The sequence below is a fragment of the Phacochoerus africanus genome, chromosome 14 (genome assembly GCF_016906955.1).
Source record: "Phacochoerus africanus isolate WHEZ1 chromosome 14, ROS_Pafr_v1, whole genome shotgun sequence".
Lineage (NCBI taxonomy): Eukaryota > Metazoa > Chordata > Mammalia > Artiodactyla > Suidae > Phacochoerus > Phacochoerus africanus.
Genome location: NC_062557.1, coordinates 58,922,125 through 58,949,643, shown reverse-complemented (window position 1 = coordinate 58,949,643; position 27,519 = coordinate 58,922,125). Strand labels below are relative to the sequence as shown.

The 27,519-nt window shown below is 53.2% G+C and overlaps 1 protein-coding gene across 6 annotated transcripts in view; it reads left to right on the top strand.

The window, feature by feature from the left end:
• Positions 1-27,519, top strand: part of SPECC1 (sperm antigen with calponin homology and coiled-coil domains 1) — a 236,919-nt gene that overhangs the window by 112,288 nt on the left and 97,112 nt on the right. Inside the window, exon 1 of one of the 6 annotated variants that reach the window (XM_047758553.1) lies at positions 8,621-8,929. The exons of the other annotated variants lie outside the window; for them this stretch is intronic. Coding sequence (XP_047614509.1) covers positions 8,845-8,929 — 85 coding nt within the window. The 5' untranslated portion in view covers positions 8,621-8,844. Of the gene's footprint in view, positions 1-8,620; positions 8,930-27,519 lie in introns of those variants that run through there. 6 annotated transcript variants of the gene reach the window in all.

Below are 27,519 nucleotides of genomic sequence, written 5' to 3'. Positions count from 1 at the left end.
ATGGAATTTGTTTAATATATTTAGGTTCCTGTTAAAGTCTGACTGACAAACAAGTCTAGTTTTTAAAAGTTTTAAAAATTTAATAATTATTCTTAAAAACTAGTGATTCTTTTTGTTTGTTTGTTTGTCTTTTTAGGGCCGCATCTGGGGCATATGGAGGTTCCCAGGCTAGGGGTCCAATCGGAGCTACAGCTGCCGGCCAACACCACAGCCACAGCAATGCTGGATTCTTAACCCACTGAGTGAGGCCAGGGGTCAAACCTGCAACCTCATGGTTCCTAGTCGGATTCATTAATCACTGAGCCACGATGGGAACTCCTAGATGCACACTTTCAATTACACATTTTATTCTTTTTTTTTTTTTTCTGTCTGTGCCTGAGGCATGTAGAGGTTCCTGGGCCAGGGATTGAATCCACGCCACAGCAGTGACAACACCAGATCCTTACCCACTAGGCCACCAGGGAACTCATTTACGCATTGTACACATTCCAGTTACACATTTTAAATCGGAACCACGAGGCCGCTCTATAACCCTTGGTGGGTCCAGTTCTCTGGAACATTAAACACGTAATTCCAAAGTGCAGGTATTTCTTAATCCATAATACTATTACTACTTGCTTCATTATTTTCACTATTTCTCTGCTTGATTCTAAACCGTTCTCAAATTTAAAATGTTTACCCAAGTGTTATCGTCCAGATAATAAACAGTATTGGGATTTTTATCCCATGTAACTTTGGGGTTGCCTTCTCAGCCTGCTGAGGTTTCTTAAGCAACAGAGACTGTGGGCAGGGATGAGGTCCTGGAGCACCTCTTGCTGTGGTTGGAGCACATGCCACGATGGTCCAGGCACGGTCCACTCTCTGAGGCTCTCTCTGTTTCGCCTTCTGCCTTACTGATGCTTTGCCGGGGTATAGTGTTCGAGGTTCAGAAGTCTTGGTAGTGTCTCTGTGACACTGTCTTTGCAGCTTGATGCAGGAAGCGGTCATATCCTTGTGCCTTAGATTCAAATTCAAATTATGTTTTATTTATTCCTTGTGGCTCCCGGTAGGAGACCGAGACCTCTGTTCCAGGCGCCTTATCACTTGAGTAGAGTTTGCACTTCTTTGGCAGTTCAAATATGTAAATAGTTTCCCCTCTGACTCAGAAGGCCTTTGACTTGATAGAGGCTACCTGCTTTCCTGCACTTTCTGTCGGGTAAGGCGGTGTCTTTCTTGATTGTAAAGCAAAATATAATTTAATTGTGACTATCTCCGTGGCTTTGTCTGACTTTACAACTGGCTGCTGAACCAATAGTATCAGTTAAAGACACCCCCCCCTACACACAAAAGAACCTTAATCAGACAGGACCGTCAACACTGATACAAGTGCAATGCAAGGAATTCCCATTGTGGCTCGGTGGTTAATGAATCCGACTAGGAACCATGAGGTTTCGGTTCCATCCCTGGCTTGGCTCAGTGGGTTAAGGAACTGACGTTGCCGTGAGCTTTGGTGTAGGTTGCAGACGTGGTTCGGATCCCGCGTTGCTGTGGCTCTGGCGTAGGCCGGTGGCTACAGCTCCGATTAGACCCCCAGCCTGGGAACCCTCCGTTTGCTGCAGGAGCGGCCCTAGAAAAGACAAAAAGACCAAAAAAAAAAAGTGCAATTCGAGAAGAAAGAAATGCCGTACACTAGCACAACAGTGGAAGCCGCGAAGCAAGTGCTGTTGTATGAGACATGCCTAGAAAAACTCAGATGGAGCATGAGGGCATTCAACACTGTGTCTTAGATGGTTCTTCCAGATTGTTCGTGGAATGGTTAAAACATTGGTCTGTTCTAGAGCAGAAAGAAAACCTCATTCGTCTCTTAGGGGAAATGTCACTGGCCCCTGTGTGATCATTAGTGCAATAAAATTGAAATTTTTAAAATGTAGTCCGTTTGGGTGCCGCGTGGTGCCCATGGTCAATAGTACGTGTTGTGTATTTGAGAGCTGCTGGGAAAGTGCATCACTCTGTGCCTGGTTGGGGACCGGCCAGTAAGCAGACTTCCTGTGACCACCGCGCCCCGCATAGCACAGCATTCTGTTCCCTGCCTGAACCTTGTGTAATGGTATATGTCAGTAACACCTAAAAAACCACTTGGATATTTTGACCGAAATAGGAACGTTTTCAGTTATAGATCATTTAGAAAGATAGTTATGAAATACTTCGTAAAGTTACAAAGAGTAAGTAAATTCATTCCTCTGAAGACTTTTGCTGTCATAAATGAATTAGGTGCTATACACAGGAAACTGGAAAATAAACAACAAAATAAATCTGGGAAAACAGGAGGGGATTTTTAAAGAAGGCAGAGGAGTTCCTGTTGTGGCTCAGCGGGTTAAGAACCCGACTAGTGGAGTTCCCGTCGTGGCGCAGTGGTTAACGAATCTGACTAGGAACCATGAGGTGGCGGGTTTGAACCCTGCCCTTGCTCAGTGGGTCAAGGTTCCGGCGTTGCCGTGAGCTGTGGTGTAGGTTACAGACGCGGCTCGGATCCTGCGTTGCTGTGGCTCTGGCGTAGGCTGGCAGCTACAGCTCCGATTCGACCCCTGGCCCGGGAACCTCCATATGCTGCAGGAGCGGCCCAAGAAATGGCAAAAAAAAAAAAAGAACCCGACTAGTATTCATGAGGTTGCAGGTTCTATCCCTGGCCTCACTCAGTGAGTGAAGGGTCCGGCACTGCTGTGACCTGTGGTGTGGGTGGAAGATTCAGCTCTGGTCCCGTGTTGCTGTCCCCGTGGCTGTAGGCGGGTGGCTGTAGCTCCGATTCGACCCCTAGCCCGGGAACCTCCATATGCCTCAGGTGCAGCCCTACAACGCAAAAACATAAGAAAATAAAGAGGGCAGAAACTAACGAAGCCGATTATGAAGCCTTCTTATCCTCAGCACCTGGCACGTTTCCTGACACATGATTGGCACTTGGTAAATATTTGTTGAATGAATATATGAATGTACAAAAAAGAAAAAAAAGACGGAAAAAATCTAATAGCTTCCCTGTTAATACAATGAGGTAGATAAAACTGTAGTTAGACTAAGAAAAAAGGAAAACACAAACAGCCCAAATTAGCAGTGGAAGAATGTATATTCTCAGAGATGTGGAGATTTTTTAAAAAATAGAATAAAAAATAGACATTTTTGATGAAATTGAAATTTTCTAGGAAAATGAAACTCTTGAATTCACGAAGCAGTAAACACTTGGGTAGAAACGTAATCTTGGAATACGTCACAATGTAACTTGAGAAAAATCTCCAGAAGGAGTCCTGAACCCAGGTGGTTCTAGATGAAGGTCTTCAGAAAAGTAGGGTTTCTGTGCGGGTTCACGTTGTCCAGCGCCTCTCTTCCCGAGGATTACTGTATTGCAGAGGGTACAGAGGGTAGTGGTTTAAGGTATAGACTGATGGCTGTTTCTTATTTTATTTTTTTATTATTATTATTATTTTTTTTTTTTTGGTCTTTTTGCCATTTCTTGGGCCGCTCCCGCGCATATGGAGGTTCCCAGGCTAGGGGTTGAATCGGAGCTGTAGCCACCGGCCTACGCCAGAGCCACAGCAACGCGGGATCCGAGCCACGTCTGCAACCTACACCACAGCTCACGGCAACGCCGGATCCTTAACCCACTGAGCAAGGGCAGGGACCGAACCCGCAACCTCATGGTTCCTAGTCGGATTCGTTAACCACTGCGCCACGACGGGAACTCCCTGTTTCTTATTTTAAAAGTTAAATTAAAATGTGTTAATTAGAACTCGTTCATTGAATCTATGTTGCTTAGGACAAGCTTGATTAAAAAAGTGAGTCAATATTAAGTTTATACAGAAAGGTATTAAATATAAAATAGGACCGGTAAATGCAAATATAGCCAAAATTGTGCAGGTGATGCTCAAACAATAGAAACTTGAAAAATACTTGAGGGTACATAAAAGATGGAAAACATTTTCAGTTTATTTTAGTGGAAGCTAACAGTTTTAATGCCACTCCTAATACCAAAGACTTTTGGAGGTAGAGCTGAAAGGAAAGCCAGAGGACTCACTACTATAGGTGTGCACGTGCTAAGTGAGACATAAGCCACATTTACTCCAGCAATGCCTTTTAAAAACAGTACACCACTGCTTAAGAAAAACGATGGAGTTTATTCCAAGAAGGCGATAATACTATCATATACATAGAATTTACAACATCGTTAACTTAAAGAGAAAAAATTTTCGTCTTACTGTATGTCAGTAGTGCATTTAATAACACTTAACAGCTACCTCATAAACATTTACTAGGAATGAATGGATTCTTTCCTAAGATAATAAATAAAATGGCCTGAAAGCTGCACACACACCGTGCTTAACCGGAAACTAAAAGCCTTCCTGCAGAGGTCAGGGACCAAGCGGCGGTGCCTTGGAGGACATTGTTTTCAGAGAGACCAGCCGAAGCAGTCAGATTTTTAAAGAATGTTTCTTAAAAATGAGACAAAATTAGCTTTATTTATAGAGGCTATAATTCTCCTCTCAGCATAGCCAGGAGGGCCGACTGAAGAACTGTTGGAACTAGTGAGACTGCAACAAGGTAACCAGCACAGACACGCGTGTGTGTTCGTGTGTGTGTGTGTGTGTGTGTGTGAATGTGCATATTCGTGCCTGCACCTGTGTGTGTGTGTGGGGGTGTATACAGAGCAGTAGCGCACTTTCAGTTAGTGAAAACCAGAAACAAGGCTTTATGAAAAGGTCACGGAGTTCCCTGGTGGCAAAGCGGGTTAAGGATCTGACGTTGTCGCTGCGGTGGCCTGGGTTCCGTCCCTGGCCTGGGAGCTTCCACATGTCTGGGTGCAGCCAAAAAAAAGTGTGTGTGGGGGGCCACATTCACGATGTGAGCAGAGTCGATAAAGCCAGGGGAGTTTCATCCTCTTGGTATATGCGCCCTGAGCTCACATCCCAGAGCTGGACGCCCGGGATCACGACACGGATGTCCTGGCGCACGGAGGAATTACGGGTTCCAAGGTCAGAAACCGTTGCTGGACTTTGTAGAATAGCTCTTGAGGTGATGATTTTTCTTTTTAGGCCTCAGGATCGGCTTGGTTTGAAAATATGCACCTCGTGATATTTTATTTGGTTTTTTGGTGTGTGTTTTTGTCTTTTTAGGGCCACACCCGTGGCATATGGAGGTTCCCAGGCTAGGGGTCCAATTGGAGCAACAGCTGCCGGCCACAGCCACAGCCACAGCCACAGCCGCGCCAGATCCGAGCCGCATCTGCGACCTACACCACAGCTCACAGCAACGCCAGAGCCTTAACCCCCTGAGCGAGGCGAGGGAGCGAACCTTCGTCCTCATGGATGCTAGCTGGGTTCGTTAACACTGAGCCACGATGGGACCTTCTCATGAAATTTTAAATCAGATTTTTCTTAGTCCTCCTTTTGGAAAAAAGTTCTTAGCAGGGAAGGTGAATTGTCGGTTGATGTTCTCTCATTGCCCTCGTCGCCAGTGTGTGCAGGGTCGCTTCTGCCTCGAGCAGCCTGTGACCTTGCACTTAAACTTTCCGAGAGACACGCTTTGGGGATGGCGGAGGCGGGGAGTTCAGCCGTGGAGAGTGACGCCCGCGTGTGTTGCTGACCATGAGTCCGGGGCTCTTGCATCCTGTTGTCCTTCAGGTGTTCCCGCGGCTGCGGTCCCCGGGCCCAGCCGTCGGCCAAGTCAGAAGCAGCACGGGCACCGGGGCGGGGCGGGGGGGGGGTGGTTTGCAAGGTCCCCCGACAAGGCGCTCCCCGGGCCGCCCCCCGGCCCCCCCTCCTGGCTCACGCGGCCTCGCCTGCGCCTCGCCTGCCGTCGCCCTTCACAGGATGTCCTTTCCCGGCCACCCGCCGGCGCGGCCCCGGCGGCCCCCTTCCCGCAGACCTTGACCGGCGGCCGGCGCCCCGCCAGCTCAGTGGGAACCCCTTGGGAGCCTGTGTCCGTCTTACTCGTCGTCCCCCCGGCCCGCGCAGAGGCCCCAGCACAGAGCAGGGTTTTGAGGGGCTGATGGCAGCTGCCCCTTGCATTACCAGGGCATTTTTGAATTCTCAGCAGAAAGTAGGTTTGATGTTTCAGAATGAGTGTGGTGGGCCAGATACTTAACATCGAGGCTTGAAAAAGCATTTTGTGTTATGGAATCCAGGGAGAAGCTGGTCTCATGGAAAGAGTTTTTCCGCCTTCCAGGCCACTGCAGAGATAGCCTGATGCCCTGGGCCGGGGCGACCCCCGGGGGGCTGGCACAGGGCCCTTGCCCACTGTTGTCCTGGTCCCGCCTGTCCCAGAGACCCCCCGCCCCCGAGTCCTAGCTTCCTCTGTCGGTCAGTCCTCTCCTACCTGCGTCCCGCTGCCTCTGCCCCTTTCTTCCGACCCTTGCTCTGTTTCTCCAGGCAAGTGAGTCTTCCCGCCGCTGCCGCCGCTCTCTGTGCTCCCTCGTTTCCAGCACTGATTCCAAATGAAGCCTAATTGCGGGTGGGAGTTACGATAGGGGTTATGACAAACCTGGAAAGTCCTAAGTTTTGACCTGAAACTCTATCCAGCAAAGAACCAGTGCCACCCACCTCCAGGGCCCTTGAAAATCCCCTCTTGTTTTATCTGCCAAAGAATTCATCTCCCTCCTCTAATTGGTGCTGCCTTTTTCTCTAGCACCAGCAGCCAAATTAAAAGAAAAAAAATTGGAAAGTTGAATTATCAGCAGTCTAAGCTTCTCTTCTGATTTACAAACAGATCAACAAAGGGCCTATTCATAGTGCCCGTAGCACCATTATGAAAATTATCTCTTTCCAACCTTATTTTGGTCTCTTCTGCCCTCTCTTCGGTCTGAGCACGTTGCTGCAGGGTCACATGGAGCTCTGTTTGCAGCCTGGACCAGAGCTGTGGTGCAACAGGGTCTTTCTGCAGGTTAACAGTGTGTTGTGTTGCGGGGGTGCCGCTGTGTTTTGTTTGTGTATGGCTCTCACAATTTCCCTGACATCCTGATCTTCTGTGTCTCTCTGCTTTTGTCCTGTATTCCGTGGTAGGGATTGTCCATCAGTAATTGTAGGCGATTAAGAAAAAAGAGTGAGGAGTTCCTGTCGTGACGCAGTGGCTAACGAATCCGACTAGGAACCATGAGGTTGCGGGTTCGGTCCCTGCCCTTGCTCAGTGGGTTAACGATCCGGCGTTGCCGTGAGCTGTGGTGTAGGTTGCAGACGCGGCTTGGATCCTGCGTTGCTGTGGCTCTGGCGTAGGCTGGTGGCTACAGCTCCGATTTGACCCCTAGCCTGGGAACCTCCGTATGCCACGGGAGCGGCCCAAGAAATAGCAAAAAAGACAAAAAAAAAGAAGAAGAAAAAAGAGTGAAAATGCAGCAGTTGGAGTTCCCACTGTGGCTCAGCAGGTTAAGAACCTGACTAGGGGTGTTCCCGTTGAGGCTCACTGGGTTATGAACCCTATCCATGAGGATGCGGGTTCAATCCCTGGCCTCGCCCAGTGGGTTAAGGATCTGGCATTGCTGTGGCTGGATCGTAGGCTGGCAGCTACAGCTCTGATTTGACCCCTAGCCTGGGAACTTCCACATGCTACAGGTGTGGTCCTAAAAAAAAAAAAAAAAAAAGAAAGAAAAAGAAAAGGCATCCAACTAGTATCTGTGAGGATGCGGGTTTGATCTCTGGCCTCACTCAGTGGGTTAAGGATCTGGTATTGCCTCCCAGGTCACAGATGTGGCTCAGTGTTGCTGTGGCTGTGGCGTAGGCCTCCGCTGCAGCTCCGATTGGACCCCTAGCCGCCCGGGAACTTGCATATGCTGCAGGTGCGGCCCTAAAAAGAAAGAAAGCAAATGAAGCCGTGACAGTCATTGGAGCAGTGACTCCAATTTAACAAAATCTCTGTATTGAAACGATCTCTTCTTTCTAATGCTTTCTGGTCTCCAGAGCTTCCTGCCAGCCATTGCAATACAAAATCGTCCTGAAAACGTTACCACCCGCCCCCTTTTGTTGGCTCAGACCGTCAGTGTCAGCGTCAGTTCTGTCACCAGCCCTGACCCATGGGCTCACATGCTGGTCAGCATTCTGGTCCTCCTCCCACCCCCGGGCAGCGTCTGCTGCCGCTGGTCTGGCCCCGTACACCTGGACAGCAGATGTGTCTAAGCCAGAGGCGCTTCTCCGAACCGGGAAGAAGTGCGAGTGTGGGGCAGAGTTTGCAGCATCTCTGGAGAGCTCGTCCTGTTCCCAGTTAGTGACGACACACCCCAGGCGGCTGTTCAGGCGAGCCTTAAGCAGGACGCCCCCGCACACCTGTGTCGTCCGTGCCACTCCTGGTGTCCTCGGTGTCCCGTGACCCTCAGCCCCCCGTCCTTGCCCTTTGCCTGATGCGCCCCTCAGCGGACCTCACAGCCCAGCCCGCTACAGGCTGACCGCAGGTCCACACGTCCCCGTTAGCACCCCTTGCCAGTTGTTTGCTTGCTAGTCCTGCTGTTTTCACCCTCAGAAGTGCCTCCGTTTGGGGGATAAACTTCCCCTTCAAGCTACTCCTCAGCCTCCGCTTCCCGCCAGCCTCCCCCCCGGGGGAGAGTCCGCCTGTGGCTGGGCTGGGCTGGGCTGGGCTGGGCTGGGCTGGGCTGGGGTTTGTGAGAAGCAGAGAACCTTGGCCTCTTCCCACGAGAAGACTGAGGAGGGCCAGGCCGCCAGGCCGGGAGGAGAGGTTCCAGGTGGCTGGGCGTGGGGGGTCTGGGGGAGATGAGCCGGAGGGAAGGAGGGGTCTGAGGGAGGCTCCCTGGGAATTCCGCTCCCCGCTCCCCCACGAGGCTGTCCTCGCCCGACTCGAGCCATCTAGACTCTGCGTGTGCACCTCCTGGCGAGCCCGATGACACACGGACCCCGTGAAGGAAGCAGCCTGCCTCCCCTCTCGGTGCCGGCTGGGGACGTGAAAGTGTTGGCAGGCCCTGGAGGTTCGTTTCTCCTTTTCGACCCTGGCGGGTTTCCACGTTGGTGAGACGAGGGCCTGAGCTGTGCCTGCGTTTAGAAGAGGCACCCGATTCCCCGCCGTGCCTCGGAGAGGCCGGACTGGAAAGGGTTTTGAGTTTCTGGAGGACTGTTCTGTTTTTCCAGTTGCAGGCCAGAAAGGAAGACTTCCAAATAAGGGCGCCGGAGCGATTCTGGGAAACAAAGGGAAACAATACCTAAAGTACAAGTCCAGCCTTTGCCCCGGCATGAAAAGAATGCAGACAGCTGACTGCCCTCGGGGCTTCTGTTTTATTTCGTATCAAGGTGGAGTGGTCGGTTTTGACCGTTGTTCCCAAAGCAGTTTCTCTTTAGCCTCTTAAGGCGTCTGTGTCCAGTTGGGTTGGTCATGTTGTCCTTGAGAGGCCAGGGCGCGCTTTCATCTGTAAAACGGCCACGCTTCTCTGTGCATCTACCAGGAGCGGTGCTGGAAAGCCAGTCCCGGCCCGCAAACCGGACATTCCATCAGCACGACCGGGTGCGTCACCCGCATTGCTTGGTCACCTCCCCACAGCACGGCCGTTGGCTGGCTGTGCTGATCCGACTCTCGGGGTGCTGCCGGGCGCCGCGTAGACGGAGTGGTCACGATTGTCCTCAAGGATGAGGGCCGTGCGGACAGGGCCGGGTGCAGAGTTAGGTGGGGACCGGTCGTCTTGGCGAAAGTGCCGAAGGCGCGGGGAGCCAGACCTTCCCCACCGCGCGTCTCCACGTGTCCGGACGCCTCCCTCGGCTCCGCTGCGCCTTCATTTTGTCTTTCAGACCTTTATTTACCTGTGTGGGTCTCATGGCAGTGGGCATTTGACCTCTGATTAAAAACGTAATGAGACTAATTAAAATGAAACAAGACTAAATTAAAATGAAGATTATTTTAAGATAAAATAATGGACCACGCACTCATAATGAGGTTGTCACGGTCGCTTCCTGGGGAAATCGGCGGGGAGACAGGTGTTTGTGAGCCGGTGTGCGGTGGGGGGACTGCCGTGGAAACAGTGGGGGGGGGGGGCTGGCAAAGGCCACGGGCGGGCAGGGGGGCATGGATGCGAGACTGTCCTGGCCACTGTCAGCCCCAGGGATTTGGGAGCCTGATGGGCCTCGGCTTGTCCCTCGGCGAGGCCGGTGGTCAGAGGGACTCTGCCCTGAAGAGGGCAGGGAGGGCCTGAAAGCAAAGCAAAGTTCACCCGGAATCTCGTCCTTAAAAAGTTCACTCGGGGGAGTTGGCTGCCCACTGACCGCAGCCTGCCCGCCCCCCGCCCCCGCCCCCGACAGGATGGGTGACTCACTGTCCCCCAGGCAGCCAGAGCCAAGCTGCCTTGCAGAGCTAGAGGCCCCGAGGTGTCCCCGTAGGGTGAGAAATGTGGGTCCTTCCCGGTCTGGCACAGAGTCCCAAGCCCTCAGAGTGACAGGTGAGGGGGGACTTTTACTGGTAATAAGCCCCCTTCTTGCCCCCGAGCTTCCGCTAAAGCGGTGACTTTGGAGGGTGGGGGCTGAGGCCAGAGGAGCCAACCAGGTGGTTGGATGGCGGGGACCTGGACCGGGGGTGGGTCCTGCCTGCATCGTGCGACACCCGTGGGGGACGGGGGAGCTTCCAGGCCGCTGACAGCCTGCGAGGAGGGGCTCCGGCGGCTCCTCCGTCTGGCTGGTCCTGCGTTGCCTCCTCCCTGATCCGCGGAGGCGACCTGAGGAGGAAACTGTCCCCTGAGCCCTCCGGGCCACTCGAGGGAACGAGCCAGGCGGAGGTGGGGGTGGCGGGACCCCCGTTCACAGGCGGTCAGAGGGACGGGCGACGACCGGCACGTCTTGAGAGCCTGAGCCCTTGGCTTGTGGGCTCTGCGTTCAAGCCGGGGCTTGGGACACCCGGTCGGCCGGTAGCGGGCCTGTCCCTTCAGCCAGGGCGCCGTCGTCCCTAGGCTCCTGCCTCTGACACCCCCGCGCCTCTGCAGTGCGCGGCCTCTCCCGGTGCGCCCGGCACGTGCCCGTCCCGCCGTCGGCTCTCCTTCCCACTTCCACCGGGTCTCCCCAAGCATCCAGCGCATCTTAATGTGTAAAAATTGGATTCATGGCATTTCCTTTTTCTTAGAATGCCGGGGGAATTTCCGTACCCGGTCCTCAGGCTCGCGTACTGCTTTCCTGGCACGGGCGCGCCTGCTGCGCATCCGCTTGGAGCCCGGGAGCCGTCTCTCCCGACTCGCGTCTTCCCTTTTACTGGGGATCGCACCAAAAGTGACACTTGCAGAGCCCTGCTGCCCCACGGGCCTTGCCTCCTGGTCTGGGCTCCGCCACCCCGGCTCCTGGGGTGAGCGGCCTTGGGTCACCCGCCTCCGTCCCGCCAACTTTCTTGCCAAAAAGAACACTTTTTCCGGGTCACGGGGCGCCTCTGAGCCCCGTCAGCTCAGGTCCCTGTGCGGGGAGGTGCGCGGGGCCTCCTGTGGACTGACGGACAGACGGGGGGACACGGCCAGGAGCGTGCGTGGGGAGGACAGGCCCCAGGTTGCAGGTTCGCGCCCAGGTGGGACTCAGACTGCGGAGGACGGAGCCACACGGAGCACAGCGCCGGAACCGAGGCCTTTCCTGTGATACGTCAGCCCGCCTTAACCTGTCTTTCGTCCCGGGCTGATGTAAATGTGCCGGTGCCTGCAGATCCCTCAGCGTGTCCGCCTTTCTTCTTAGTACGTGACAGCACGGGCTGTGGAGCCAGAATCCCTGCGCTCTTCTCCTGGCTCCCCGTTTGCCTGCTGGGGGTTCCCGGGTTAACTGCCTCATGTCTCGTTCGGTGGCCTTTCTCTGCAGCGCGGGAGGCTAGCGCTTGCTTGAAGGATTCTCGGAGCAACGCAGGGTGCTTGGAGCAGTACCCGGACGGTGATGACCCCTCAGAAAGTCTTAATAAAGCTCCCGCCGTGGTAATTGTCACCCCTCCTCCGTCGCCCCTTCCTGCTGCTTCCCCGTCATTTTCCCGGAGGCAGGCAGCGTTTCAGTTGTCACCAGGTGTTGACCAGTGCGTCCCCTGCGCCCTGTCCACCGTCCCCTCCCCGGGCTGCCCAGGGTGCCTCTCGTGTGGCCCGGAGTCTGCCGGCTTCCTGCTGCTGCCAGAACACGTCCGCAGGCTCCGCGCTCACAGCAGCACACATTTAGGTCCCAGCGGCTCTCAAACCAGGGTGTTGGCCGGGCTGCCTTCCTGCTGGCGTCTTCAGGGCAGACCCATTCCCGTGCTTTTTCCAGCTTCTGAAGGTCGCCTGCATTCTCCTCCATCCTCAAGTTCCTCCTCCCAGCAGTGGTGCTGTTGTCACATCTCCCTCGTCCGTCGTTGGCGCTCCTGCTTCCCCCTGCGGAGACCCTGGTGATTGTATTGGGGCCTCTAGACAATCCAGGATCATCTCCTCAAGTCAGGACCCTGCAGAAGCCCCTTTGCTGGGGGACCTGTTCCCAGGTTCCAGGCACCGGTGGGCGGGGCGGGGGTGGGGGGGACGCTGCGGGACGTGATTCACGCCCCCACAGGGAGGAAGGCGGCGTGAACCGCATCCCGGGGCCGCCCTAAGCAAGAGAGGAGCGGCAGCCGGCCAGGCAGCAGCGTCCTGCCGGGGACCCTGGACACGACCGACGGAAGAGGTGGGTGTGCACCTGAGCCTTAGGGGAGGAAGGGCCTTTGCGGGGGGCGGGAGGGGCCCCCTCAGGCAGAGGAAGCAGCACTTGCCCAGGGACGAGCTGCGAACACGGCCAGCAGGTGGAGGACCGCTGAGACGCTGGTGTTACCAGAGCGTCCAGGAGGGATGGGGGCAGAGACGGGGAGAGGGAGGGAGGGAGAGCCGTGGCAGCGGGCTTGCCGTGCCCTGTGAGGAGAGGGGAGCGGTGGAGCTGTTGGGTGGTTGTTTTTTTTTAATACAAATATTTTTGTCTGACTATGGAAGTCATACATGGTTTATAGAAAGTGAAGGAACTGAAGAACTATGTCTAGAAAATAAAAACCACTCATGATCCTGCCACTCAGAGATCGTGGCTTTTAAGACAATTTTTAATTTCGGTCACGCCTGTGGCACCTGGACGTTCCTGGGCCAGGGATTGAACTCATGGCACAGCAGCCACCTGAGCTGCTGCAGTGCCAGTGCCTGGTCTTAGCTCGCTAAGCCACAGAGAAGCTCCTCAGAGATGGTGGCTCTCAACATTGCTGTTTGTTACGGTGATTGAGCCTTTTTCATATGTACTTTCATGCAGTTAAGCCATGTTTATATTCACATTCATACCTCAACTTCTTAGTTAAGATACATGGTAAGATTTCTTTGTATCATCAAATATTCCCAAATATTCTTTTTTTTTTTTTTAGTTTTTACTTTTTACGTGTGCACCCTCAGCATGTGAAAGTTCCCAGGCTAGGGGTCAAATTGGAGCTATGGTTGTCAGCCTATACCACGGTCACAGCAACGCGGGATCTGAGCTGCGTCTGCGCCAAATCCCGGACCCACTGAGCAAGGCCAGGGATCGAACCCACATTCTCATGGACGCTAGTCGGATTCATTTCCACTGCGCCGCAAAAGGAACTCCCCAAGTATTCTTAACATCTGTGTAATATTCTGCTGTACATATTACCATAATATTTTCAGTCTTCTTATTACTGGCTCCAATATTTTTCTCTACTGTGCATAATTCTGATATGTAAGTCTGCATTTAAGTTTCTGAATATGTCCTTAGGGATATTCTTAGATAGACACTTATTTGGCCAAAATATTGGATCGTTTGTAAACCTCTGGATCTGTATTCTGTGTTCTTTCTTTTTTTTTTTTTTTTGTCTTTTTGCCTTTTCTAGGGATGCTCCCGCGGCATATGGAGGTTCCCAGGCTAGCGATCGAATCGCAGCTGTAGCCGCCGGCCTACGCCAGAGCCACAGCAACGCGGGATCCAAGCCGCGTCTGTGACCTACACGACCGCTCACGGCAACGCCGGATCCTCAACCCACTGAGTAAGGCCAGGGATCGAACTCGCAACCTCACGGTTCCCAGTCAGATTTGTCAACCACTGTACCACGGCGGGAACTCCTATGTTCTTTCTATAGGAGTGTTATACACACATTCAGCTGAGTAGGGGAGACTGTTGGCCTCCGGGCACCTTGCCAGTACCATTATGATGCTAAATCATTTCCCTAATTAGGCCAAAAAAGTATTCCATTATTCTAATTCGCACAGCTACTGAATTTCATGTATTTGTTGGTCATTTTTCCCTGTGATTTGTCTGTTCCTGCCTTAGCGTTTCGTTGGGGTTTTACTGTTATTCCTGTTTGTTTTTTGGTACGTTGACACTACCAATCCATTGCCATTATATTGTTGCAGGTAACGTGTGCAGGGTTTTGTTTTGTTTTGTTTTGTTTTGGTGGGTGTATTGATTATTCAGGTTTTTGAAATACAGAAACCTAAACTCTGACGATGCAGACTCATTTTTTCCATTGTGATTTCTTAACATTGTTTCCAGGCTTAGAAAGATTTTTCCTACCCAAAGGTCAGATGTTTTGGGGTTTCGTGTTTCATTTTTTAATATTTATGTCTCTGTCCACTGGAATGTACTTTGACATATGACGTAAGAAAATGTATTTAAAACGCTTGGCAGTTACTCCAGCAGCATTTACTGAGGAAGATTTCTTCTCCTTACTGACTTGAATTTGTCTTTTTGTTGTTGTTGTCTTTTTGTCTTTTTAGGGCTGCACCCACGGCATATGGAGGTTCCCAGGCTAGGGGTCGAATCAGAGCTGTAGCCACCGGCCTACAACCATAGCCACAGCAACACCAGATCCCAGCCACATCTGCGACCTACACCACAGCTCCCAGCAACGCCATCCTTAACCCACTGAGCAAGGCCAGGGATCAAACCTGCGTCCTCATGGTTCCTAGTTGGATTTGTTTCTGCTGAGCCACAACGGGAACTCCGAATTTGGCATTTCTTTTTTTTTGTCGTTTTGCTATTTCTTTGGGCCGCTCCCGCGGCATATGGAGGTTCCCAGGCTAGGGGTTGAATCGGAGCTGTAGCCGCCGGCCTACGCCAGAGCCACAGCAATGCGGGATCCGAGCCGCGTCTGCAACCTACACCACAGCTCACGGCAACGCCGGATCCTTAACCCACTGAGCAAGGGCAGGGACCGAACCCGCAACCTCATGGTTCCTAGTCGGATTCGCTAACCACTGTGCCACGATGGGAACTCCCCGAATTTGCCATTTCTTATTTCATGTTAGACACACATATTCTTGGATATATTTGCTGTTCTTTATATTCTGTTCCGTTGATTGCATGATTTTATTTGTTAGAGCTATGCCGAATTTCAGTATCTGGCAAATCAAGTATTTGATGCTCATTGTAATTTTTTTAAATTATTTTTTCTTTCTTATTCTTTCGAGTGAGTAGTGGAGTCATGTTATCTGGTTTCCCAAATACCCGTGTGAATTTTGGTGAAGCTGTGTTACTCCAGGAGGGAATTAGCACATTTTCCTGTAGGGAGCTTTTCCCTCTAGGGCTGTAATCCATGTCTCCATTAATTTTTTTTATATTACCTGGTAAAAAACCTTCTGACTTTCTCTCTATAAAGGGAGAAGTGAATTAAAGGTGATGTGTTAAGATTGGGCGACTGGGCGGCTGGGGAAGTGGTATCCCTGAGTGAGAGCGAGAGAGGGGCTGCAGACAGGAAGGCCAGGCGGAGGACTGGCGAGACCAAGTAAAAACTCACTTTTAGAAATGTTGAGTTTAGCCCGTGGGCGCATCTGGGTGGTTCTGTGGAGCTGCTGTTGACTTGTGGTGGGGGAAGCAGCTGCTGGTCAGTGGAGGTGGCCCGAGTTTTTCTTTAGGTCGAGTCCCCCCACCCCGTTTCTTGTGGGGGCGGGGGCAGCAGTCATGGTCTCTCGTACCGTCCGTTGCACCGTGGGAGCATTTGCTGCGTCTCGGCTGCACTGCCCTCAGGCTCTTTCTGCCCCTTTGAGCGCCTTGCAGCATAAGGCGTTCCTGGGCCAGGGATCAGGTCTGTGCTGAGCCAAGGCAGCTGCTCGTCCTTGAACCCACTGAGCTGGGCCGGGGAGCGAACTTGCCTCCAGGTGCTGTATACACAGGACCGATCCTGTGGCGCCGCAGCGGGAGCTCCTGCCCTCAGTCTCGACCGTCTTTTCCGCGTGGCATCTTCTTACCTCCTCTCTGGGAGGATGCGTTTCGGGATGGTGGGATGAGGCGGGCTCCCCCATCATCGCCAGGATGCTGTGTGCGGTTTTATCTGCTGTTGTACGCGTTCCCGGGTTTGGGCTCCACAGGTCCCTCCGCTCTGTTGGGATGACCTGTCCTCACCGCTGTCACTGGTCTGCCCCCAGGCCCCCGTTCAGCCGCAACCCCTTCCTTGACCTCCTTCTTGGACGCCCTGGCCGGACCAGTGTCCGCTGCTCCAGGGCCGCGTGCCTTCTTCTTCCTCCAAGGCACACCACTTGCCGCTCGGTATCCAAACCGTCTCCCCGGGGGTCTGTCCCACCCGCGCCCGCGTCCTCTCGTACCGCGGTGCTCGGCACCCACAGGGTGTTCAGGAAAGCTTTGCTGAATGCAAAGCGTCTGCGCTACATTCGTGCCGGGACATAGATAAGCAGAAATTTCATGGATGGTTGGAAATCTTACAGCCAGAGATGACTGTTTAGGAGCATTCGCAGGGAGTGGCTACTCGAAGCGTCAGAGGCGGGTTGCGGAAATGGTGCTGAAAGGGAAGAGCAGTTATTAGCTCCACCACCGCCCCCCCCCGACCCCCACCCCATGTCCAGGGAACCTTATTTAGGTCCGGGGTCTGGGGATGGAGAGGGCGGCTTGGTCCCCGCCCTGTCTTCTGACTGCTCAGGACAGAAGTGATTTTCAGCTCAGGAAAAGCCACAACCTCGTGTCAGATAGAACAGCTGGCTTTGCCCTCCCTGCATTCAGGCTCCAAGGGGCCCCGGCTGCTGCAGATCCAGGAGCCTGAGGCAGGGAGGAGCGGGCAGTTGGGGAGCAGTGGCTTTCCTCTGAGACGTGACATCAGACGGTTGCCCCCCATGGCTGGTGGAGGGGGCCGGTGTGGCAGTCCACGCACTGCTGGGTTCTAGAATGAAAACTTGTGCGTGGCAGTTTCCACCTGCCCAGGAAGCATTGCTGTGTTTGGGGGCTGGGGACCAAACCCTTGATTTGCAAAGGGCAAGTCTGATCTGCTTTGAGACCTAATAACTTGAGCTGGAGAGCGCAAGCTGGATGTTCAGAACAAAGCAACAGAAGAAACCACTCACCAGAAAGTGGGGATAACTCTCCTGGATCTTTTTTTTTTCTTCTTTTTTTTTAGGGCTGCACCTGTGGCATATGGAAGTTCCCAGGCTAGGGGTCAAATGGGAGCTAGCTGCTGCCACCAGCCTACACTGCAGCCACAGCAATACGGGATCTGAGCTGCATCTGCAACCTGCGTCACAGCTCACAGCAACAGAATGCTGGTAACTCTCCAAAGAGTTCGTGATGAAGTGTTCACTAGATGAAATACAAAGGGTTGCACCCCGTATTGAGAACTGAGTCGGTTTTCTGGAAGGAGTGTCTTGTAAACCACGAAGCCACTGGGGTCGTGAGGTGGGAGCGGTAAGATGCTGAGCTCGGGCCAGGAGACGGAACCACTGACAGGTTTCTAGCAGGGAAGGAGGAACAGCTGGGGATGGAAAGACGTGACAGCAGAAGAGCCGGCTGGGGAAGTGTCAGCCGTCGGGCGAAGAGGGCTCTCGGAATTCCGGAAAGAGACCCAACTTCATGGCCAGACGGCGGCAATAAAGAAAAGAATCTGCCAGCCTCCCGACAGGAAGACGATGGGCGTTGAGGAGAGTGGGGTGGTCTTGGGAGCCCGCCTGGGGGCTAGAACCATGGTCCTGGGGACCACTGCTGCCGGACCTTCCTGCCTTCTGGACCAGCCCTGCTGGCCTGGGCTCTTCCGGGCAGGCCATAGAAGCTGGTTTGGTCGCTTTAGCAAGAACAATCAGTTTTTAAAGCCTGCTGAGTTTGTTGGGAATCATCCCAAGGGCTGGAAAGCGGGGTGGGGAGACGCCGCAGCCAGGAGCCAAGCCCCTAAGGCGGCGGGCAGAGCTGGCCCAGGCTGGCACGGCCCCTGTGAGCACCAGATGGCTGGTACCTGAGCCACTGCTCTCCAGGACGGCGATTGTGCTGCAGCCGCCACAGCCGCCAGTGGGCACATCCGGTCAAGTCCCTGCTGTGCCCGTGGCTTCCCGAGAGTTACAGTCTGGGGCACGTGATGGCAGGTCAAGGGAGCGGTGGCAGCTGAGAAGGCGAACAGGTGACGTTCTCAGCTTATTGAATGGGACACGGACCCTTATTTAATGGGAGTGGGGACATCTCCAAGCTTAGGAAAGACAGGTTGAAACCTTGGTTCCTGGAAGGGGTGCCCCGCACAGCTTCTCTCGCCAGGATGAATCAGTCCAGTGAATCCGGGCAAATGGATATTTTCAGCCCTGAAGGGCCTGTGTTCCCTTCTTGAGCAAATACTCATATGCCCAGTCAGCTGGGTACCAAGGGATGGAGGATGAAGAACACAAGAAGCCGTGGAGGAGTTCCCAGCGTGGTGCAGCAGAAACACATCCGACTAGGAACCCTGAGGTTGCGGGTTCGATCCCTGGCCTTGCTCAGCGGGTTAAGCGGGTTAAGGATCTGGCGTTGCCGTGAGCTGTGGTGTAGGTCACAGACGCGGCTCGGATCCCTCGTTGCCGTGGCTGTGGTGTAGGCTGGTGCCTACAGCTCTGATTCAACCCCTAGCCTGGGAACTTACATGTGTCGCGGGTGAGGCCCTAAAAAGCGGGGGGGGGGGGGGGGGGGGGGAAGCAGTGGAGAGCCAGAATCCTGCAGCAGGAACCTCCGTGTGCACAGGCAGAGGATGCTCATGCTGCCGAGGACGCGGGATGTAAAGCAGGATTCTTGAAAAGAAGCGTTATTCTCTCGGGAAAACCTGGGAACCAGCCCAGAACTAAAAGGTCTAGCCGCCCTCAGCCGAACCCAGGATTGCGAGTGGGGGCATCGGCTGTCCGGTTACGGCGAAATTGAGCTCAGTCTTGCTGGCAGGGGACTGGGGGGCGGAGCTGGTTATTTTTGGTGAGGGTTTGGTTAGGCCGTTAGGAATGGCCGGTAACCACAACCAGAGCAGAAGAGCTGGAATCCCCGAATAAGAGGGATTGCGGAAAATAATGAGGCGTAAGCGGGCCACGAAGGAATAAAGGGAAACAACATCAAGTGAGCAAAAGTGAGGGAAGGAGAAATGGTGAATCCAGAGTCAACAAACAGTAAACAAGATGAAGGGGAAAATGAAGCCGAAGGAACGGCTCCTCAGTCACCAGCCGAAGGCACATTCCCCTGTTAAAAGCAGAGGTGGCGACACTAGCGCCAGTCAGAGCAGCCTGCAAGACCAGAATCAGGGAGCAGGACCGCGGGAGAGAGCACAGCGGTAAAAAGCAAAAATAGGTAACCGTCTTTAATTCTCAAGCAACAAAATACATAGCACAAAAACTGGGGATCAAAGAATGGTTTCATTAAAAGACCACCGTGTTGTGTCAGGAGCTGTGGATTGTGTGTCTTTCCGACTGGACGGGCCAGGGAAACTGGGTTACCCGCTCGGATGCCCACAGGCGCCCGCTGGGCGGCGCGGCCGTGAGTCCTGGTGTCAGAGCAGAGATGACAAGATTTCCCAGGGAACTGGCGGGTGCACGCCTTGCCGGGGGGCGCCGAGGCGCAGGCATTTTAAAGCACTTTGCCAGGCAAACAAAACCTATCATACCTTGCAGCCGGCCCGTGTGCCACCCCCAAGACCAACGCAGGGAGAAAGCAAAGAATGCAGACCATAAATAACCCTCGGCACATTTCAGCATTCTTGCTCTAGGTGTAGGGTTGTTGACAGAAGTTGATCATGTGCCTTTGTCACAGAGGCAGAAAAAAGCAAAACACGGACACTGAGATTGTATTTGCAGTGACGTGTCGTCTTAATCCAATGAAATTAGTGATACGGAGTTCCCGTCGTGGCTCAGGGGTTCATGAACCCGACTAGAGTCCATGAGGACCCAGGTTTGCTCCCTGGCCTTGCTCAGTGGGTTAAGGATCTGGCGTGGCTGTGAGCTGTGGTGTAGGTCGCAGACACGGCTCGGATCCCGCGTTGCCGTGGCTGTGGTGTAGGCAGCAGCTACAAAGAAAAAAGACCAAAAAAAAAATTATTTTAAAAAACTGCATTGGAATCCAGAGACACTTTTTAAATAATCTCTGCACCAAAACAAAGTCAGTACATAAATTATAAATCATCTGGAGATAGAGGGAGGAGAGTTTTGTAGCAAAATGTGTGGAATAGAACTAAAAATGTACTCAGAGGAAAATGCATAATTACAGATGCTTCTAGTGGTGTATAAGAAGAGAAAGACTAAAAATATCAGGGTGGAATATTTGTCTCAGGAAAGTAGGGGGTAAGCCAAGCAAAAGAGAAATAAATTAATAACGATAAAAGCCGAAGTGAATGAAATAGAAAATATAACATGGAAAGAAGAAGAAACATAAGGAGTTCCTGTTGTGGCCCAGCGGAAGCAAATCTGACTAGGAACCATGAGGTCTGGGGTTCGATCCCTGGCCTCCATCAGCGGGTTAAGGATGGCGTTGCCGTGAGCTGCGGTGTAGGTCGCAGACGCAGCTTGGATCTGGCGTTGCTGTGGCTGTGGTATAAGTCGGTGGCTATAGCTCTGATTTGACCCCTAGCTGGGAACTTCCATATGCCGTGGGTGCGGCCCTAAAAAGCAAAAAAAAAAAAAAAAAAACCATGAGACTGAATATTAGTTCTTTGAAAAGGCAAGTCATAGAAATTATCTATGATTAAAGAAAAAAGAGGGAAAACATTTGAAATGAGTAAGGATCTGTAATGAAGAATTCAGTGTACATTTGAAATGGAAGAATTTCCCTCAAAATCTAAATTTACAGAATTGTTCCTAGAAAAAATAGAAAACTTGAAGTATTATCACCAGTATTTAAATTGTTTTGATATTAATTCAATAAGGCAAAAACATCTTTTGGTAAATATTGAAAAGAAAAAACAAATCAGACTGAAGAATAAAGGAATTTATATAGGTGATTGTATGTAAAATAAATATAAAGAGAACAATGGCTTTTTTCTATACTGGCAGTAACTGGTTCACACTGGAAATTGAAAAAAAAAAAAGAAAACCACACACACAAGTGCCATGAAACATCTAGCAATAATTTTAACTGAAATATTATTGAATATAGGTGAAAAATGTTAAATCTCATTGTGATTCATAAAACAAGACTTTCAGTGATGGAGCAACCATACCGTGTTCCAGGATGGGCAGATTCAATGTTATAAAATATTAATCCTTCTCAATTAATGTGTGTGTATATGCGGCCCATTTCTGCCCAGTATTATTTCTTAGGAAAAAAAGAAACTGCTTAGGTTCATGCCTCACAAAGTATGATTTTTAACTGGGTGTGTCCTTAATTACTTTGTCCTGAATTTGAGGAAGACAGACTGAAATAAACTCAATCTGTTTCTTTAGAGTTTTCATTATAGGGTTGGCTTAGAAAAAGGGAGACCAATTTCAAACAGATTTTGTGTTTAAACTATGATCTCAGAGTCTCAAGTGTTACAGGTTGTTGAGTCGAAGCTTTGAAAGATTCTCAGACAGTAAATGGTCAGTTCATAGAGCCTCAGGTGTGTACCCACAGGAAGAATTGTTCAAAGTACTTGACTTCATATCATGCAAATATGTCTTCGTGACTTGGAATAAAATTTTCAGGGACACACGAGACGGTCACTGGACTCAAAAAGTACAGAATCTCAACTTCAGTGGCCCCCTGGCAAATTGGAATAGCTGCTTTAAAAGTAGCTCTACGGGAGTTCCCACTGTGGTGCAGCGGGTGCATGACCTGGTGTGGTCTCTGAGGCGATGCGGGGTTGATTCCTAGCCTGGCGCAGTGGCGTAGGTCACACCTGCAACCTGGATTCAGTCCCTGGCCTGAGAACTTCCGTGCAGCCACAAAACAACGTAGAAGTGGGTCTAGGAGTGATGGAGGCAGTGGTACAGAAATGCCTGTGCTGGATCCGGACAGACGTCTTCCTGAAATGTGAGCATGGGATCAGTATTTCTGAGTGAATATGTTTTATAGAATGTGTGTGTGTGTGCGCGCGCGCGCACGCAGGTGCGTGCGCTTTTTTAGGGACCGAACCTACAGCATATGGAGGTTCCCAGGCTAGGGATCCAGTCGGAGCTGCAGCTGCCGACCTACGCCACAGCCCCAGCTACGTGGGATCCTTAACACCCTGAGCGAGGCCAGGGAGTGAACACTCATCTTCATGGATGCCAGTCGGAGTTGTTACCTCTGAGCAACAAAGGGAACTCATAGACTGTGGTTTTAGATATGTGCATATAAATGGAAGTACACATTATGTAAGGCAGTAGGATAGTATATGTAAGTATAATATAGATGAATGTATAATGTAATGAATATGTAAAGTATATCTTCTACAGGGAAATGTGCAATATTTATTACATATTAAATAAATATGATATACAGATACAGACAGGGATTTGGCTCCTTTGCAGCAAGAAAAGCTTACTCAGGTTGGTCAAAAAACTTGTATTTTGTTCTGTTTTTGTTTCTTGCTTTTTGGGAAATAGATCTCACCTTAGGTTCAGAGTCGTTGTGTATTAAGATTAAATTTGGCTGCAAGTGACCATCCCACCCCCACTTCAGCCCCAAACAATAGAGTTGACGCCAGACCCAAGTTTATCTCCAACGTAAAAACCTGAGTAAGTGGTCCCAGCGGCGCGGGGCTGGACGGTGCCAGGCCTTGGCTCCTGGTGACTTCGGCTCCAGCGTGGGAGACCCTGGCCTCGCAGCCCCACAGCCTGCAGGCAAGGGGCGTTAAGGAGAGCTTCCGGAAGATGCCTCACCCCGCTGGCCGGAAACCCAGTCACCCAGGCACGTGCAGCCGCAGAAGAGGCTGGAAAATGTCCCCAGTCTGAAACCAGGTGCCCACTGGAAGGCTGAAAAGGGAAGGGACTCTGGGATGCAGCCAGCCTCTGCTTAGATGTGTAACGATCTGGGGAAGATACTGCAGAATACCCTGTGGCTGCGAGGTCCACCTAGAAAAAGTCCGGAGAAAGTCAATGCCAGAGGAGGTAGTGGGCCAGGTCTGTTGGCAGCCGTGTGATAAGCAATTAAATGGCAAAGAGAAAAGAAAAAACAGAGCTGTGGACCGCCGGTTGTCATCGGGAAGACGGACGTCAAATGCAGCCTTTTTCACCCATCAAAAATAGTGGTACCTGGAGTTCCCATTGTGGCACGGTGGGAAGGAATCCGACTAGGAACCATGAGGTTGCGGGTTCGATCCCTGGCCTCGCTCAGTGGGTTCAGGATCTGGTGTTGCCTTGAGCTGTGGTGTAGGTCGCAGACGTAGCTCGGATCCCGAGTTGCTGTGGCTGTGGTGTAGGCCAGCGGCAACAGCTCCGATTAGACCCCTAGTCTGGGAATCTCCATATGCTGCGGGTGCGGCTCTAAAAAGACCAAAAAAGTATTGGTACCTGAGTTCTCTAGTGGCTCAGCGAGTTAAGGATCCACTGTTGTCACTGCTGCGGCTCGGGTCACTGCTGTGGCGCAGGTTCAATCCCTGGTCCTGGAACTTCCACATGCCACTGGCATGGCCAAAAAAATGAACAACAGCCGTGGTACTTTCTGGCACTGGTCGGGGACCGGGAACCCGTTACTCCCGGTGGCAGCTGAGTGACGGGTCTTTTTGGAAAGCAGTCGGTCAGTAGCTTTTGAGATTGAAAATACACATTTCTATTGACAAAGCAGTTTCATTTTGGGGATTCTTTCTCTAGCAATAAAAACACCCGTACTTAAGCACGTCGTGAATGCAGAAAGTGTGAATGGCAGTGCTTTCGTGGTGGCGCAAATCTCGCAGAGTGCGCCGGTGTGTCTCCTGGGCGCTGGGGGGTAAGGTGGGGGCGTCATTCCCGTGAAGGGCGCGTTCTTGGAGGGAGCGGGGCATCTCTGCCCACCTGCGGCGGCTGGACCTGCCGCGTCCCCTCGGGGCTTGAGGTGGAATCCACCAAGGAGTGTTTGTCGCTTTCCGTCACGCGGGCGTCCGTCAGGGTCCCAAACAGAGGACAAGCCGGTCGTGCGCCTCAGCGGGAAGGACGCACGCCTCCCGCACGCGTCTCGGGAGGGTCGGGCTGCGGTTACTTCGGTTTGAGGAAGAGCGTGGTCGGCCGTGCGCCTACGCGCCTTTGGGTGTCGTGGAGAAGGGAGGCCCGCTTGTCCACAGACGGGGGGACCCCAGGTCGTGTGCCCAGCAGAGCGGACCTTACAGGGCTCCTCCCTGCGCCTCGGGGCTGGCCGGCTGTCAGGAGGACGCACACCGACCTCAGGCGGGGCGTCTCGGGGATCCGTGCGGCAGCGGAGTGGTGCTGTCACCTGCCTTGGGGCTGCAGCTGCGTCTAGCCCGCCGACGCCAAGGGGTGAGAGCAGCTTTGCCAGACGCCCCCCACCTGCCCTTCCCTGGCCTGGCTTTGCCGCCCCTCCGCCCCGGAATCTCAGCCTTGAATCTGGGCAGGCCGAGGGCTGCTCCCACCTCTAGCTGTGACAGAAGTGACGCTCTGTGACCTCGGGGCCAGGTGATGGGGCCGCGCAGCTCCCCAGTTACAGAAAGACGCTGGGAGCTCAGCGCCCCCCGCCCCCGGCCGTGCTCCCGCCACCCCCAGCCCCGCCGCCCGAATTCCTGACCCACAAGATGCTCAGCAAGATAAAGTGGTCGTTTGAAGCACTGAAGTCCCGGGGAAGCTTGTCCTGCAACAGAGGAACGAGGGTTTGGTGAGCGGGAGCTCAACCGGGACGAGCTCCCCCACCCGGAGCAGGGGCGCCTTCTGGGGGCTGCTCCCGGCTGCGCGCTGGTGCAGACGGATGGCCTCGTGAACAGCAGTCACCTCGCCACAGTCAGCACCCTGAAAGCTTGGTATCCCACGCGGTGTTTTTTCATTAAACGTTTTAGTGTTAAGTGGACTGCGTGAGCATCACGGTGCATCGTGGGCCCTGAGTGCGCGGCCAGCGGCATGTACGCGGTTGCGTTTCAGCTGTTGTCTGCTGTCCCCGGCTGGACTCTGAACCTGGAGCTTCGGCCGTTGTCCTGGTCTCAGGCTGGGGCTCCGTCGGGGACTCACCAGCTTTGCTCAGACCACGTTACAAACACGTCCCCAAAGCGGGATGTCCCTTCCCAGCACCTCCCTCCCTTTTCTCTCAGGAGTATCTCGGGGGGCTCACCATCTCCCCACTTCCAGCGGGTCAGCCCAGCCCCTTGACCTCAGCGACCCAGGGACCGTCAGAGTGAGAGGTGAGGGGACGTTGTCACGGCGTCTGGGCGAGAAGACCGTCCCCGTCACGTGAGGCCTGGAGTCGCCAGAGGCCTCCGCGGTGACACCAGGGGGCTCACTGCTGACGGGGACAGTCCGGGGGCAGGCATGAGCTGGAGGACACGTCCCCATGTGGGGCCCGAAGTGGCCACTCGGGGGCTTCCCGTTCTGCAAGCCGCAAACCTCTTGTGTTCTTGCAGGCTCCAGTTGGGTTTTCTGTTGCAAAACCTCGTTGTGACCACATCGGCAGCGTTTTTGTGGTTCTGGGTGACACTTCGGAGGGAGCTTGCTAGATCAGAGGGTCTCCGCCATTGATCCTCGACTGGCCCCAGGGTGTGGCGGCTGCTGGGAGGGTCAGGAACGGACTAGAAGACCAGGGCGGGTGAAAGCTGCCCTCGGGACCTCAGACGTCGTGTGGCAAAGGCCATTCGTTTGTCCCCTGTGGTTCCAGGTTGTTTCAGGGCTGACGGAGACAGCACTCAGCCGGGTGTAAAGGGGGTCGTCTGACCACTCAAGCGGCCCGACAGCGGGCACAGCTCACGCCGGGTCCTCTTTCACGGAAAACATGCAGGGTAATTGGGACCCGAGGACTTAAAAGAGCAGCAGAGTCGGATGCCTCGCCGGTGCTTTGTGTGAAGGGTTGGGCTGCGGGGTCTCTCCGGCTTCCAGTTCTGAAACAGCCCGATGCCGTGGCTCCGCAGGTGTTCTTGCTCGGTGACCTGTGGGCAGACTCTGCCGCCTCTCGGACCCTCTTTAGCTGTGAAATGCAGGTGGTAGGTGTACTTGCCCGGCGGCCCGTGGGCAGGCCGTGCGGCCCCGCAGACCCTCTGTTAGCTGTGAAACGCAGGTGACAGTTCTTTGGAGCCTTGTCACGGGGGTGCAAACGCTCTGAGAACCCAGCGCTCCGCAGACGGCAGGGGCTGTACGATTGCAGGAGCGGGAGCTCCAGTTTTAAGAATGTGCACAGGTCTTGAAAGTTCTTTCTGTGTTTTGACCTATGGGTGCTTTTTAAAAAAAAGAAAGAAAAAAGTGACATTGATCTAAATAAATAAATGGTCCACCTCCTTCTTGTATTTCTCCAGTCGCAAACCAGGTGCGCCTCATGTCTCTCCTTTTTTTAATTTTTTAAAAACGATTTTTATTTTTTCCGTTATAGCTGGTTTACAGTGTTCTGTCCGTTTTCTACTGCACAGCAGGGTGACCCCGTCACACGTACACATATACATTCTTTTTCTCACATTATCAGGCTCCATCACAAGTGACTAGAAACAGTTCCCAGTGCTACACAGCAGGATCTCATTGCTTATCCATTCCAAAGGCAATGGTTTGCATCTATTAACCCCAACTTCCCAGTCCCTCCCCCTCCCCCTTGGCAACCACAAGCCTGTTCTCCAAGTCCGTGAATTTCTCTTCTGTGTGTTTAATGTCTCTTACGGGTGGAACTTGGAAGTTTCTCAGTGATCACTGGGTGTTGAGCTAAGAGTCTCACTTTATTTTTATTTACAATTTTTTGGGGGGGTGGGGCTGTGCCCACTGGATTCAGAAGTTCCCGGGCCAGGGATCAAGCCCTCACCACAGCAGCAACAGTGCCGGGTCCCTAACGGCTCGCCGCTGGGAGCTCCCCCTGGAGTCTCCCACTGGGGAGTCAGAGCTGACTTGCCATCAGGCCAGCTGGCATTTGCATCTGCACCAAGCCTCACGCAGCCCCCGTCCCATCTCCACTGAGAGGGGCCTCGCCCCTGGGGAGGCAGCTCCGTGAATTCCCTGAACTGGCTCCTCGTGCTTCACCTCTGCTGCCCGGAGACCCTGGCTGCGGGGAGACTCCCGGCAGGTGCCAGGCCCTCGGGCTGGGCCGTGAGTGTTTCCGTTGATGTGGGCCACGGACCAGGGAGCTCCTGGGTGTGCAGAGCGAGGACCAGCCCCGCCGTTCCGGTCCTCTGGCCACTCGGGGCTCCAGGGAAACGAGCCATCCCTGCGCCCGTGGCGGAGGGAGGGGGGACACGCCGGGAGCGGCCCTCTGTGCCCGTTTGCGTCTTGGCATCTCCTGGGGTGGCTGCTGGGCGGCTGTGTGGGCCGCCTGCGAGGGGTGCACAGACCTGCCTCCACGGCCTCTCCCAACACTGCCGCTTTGT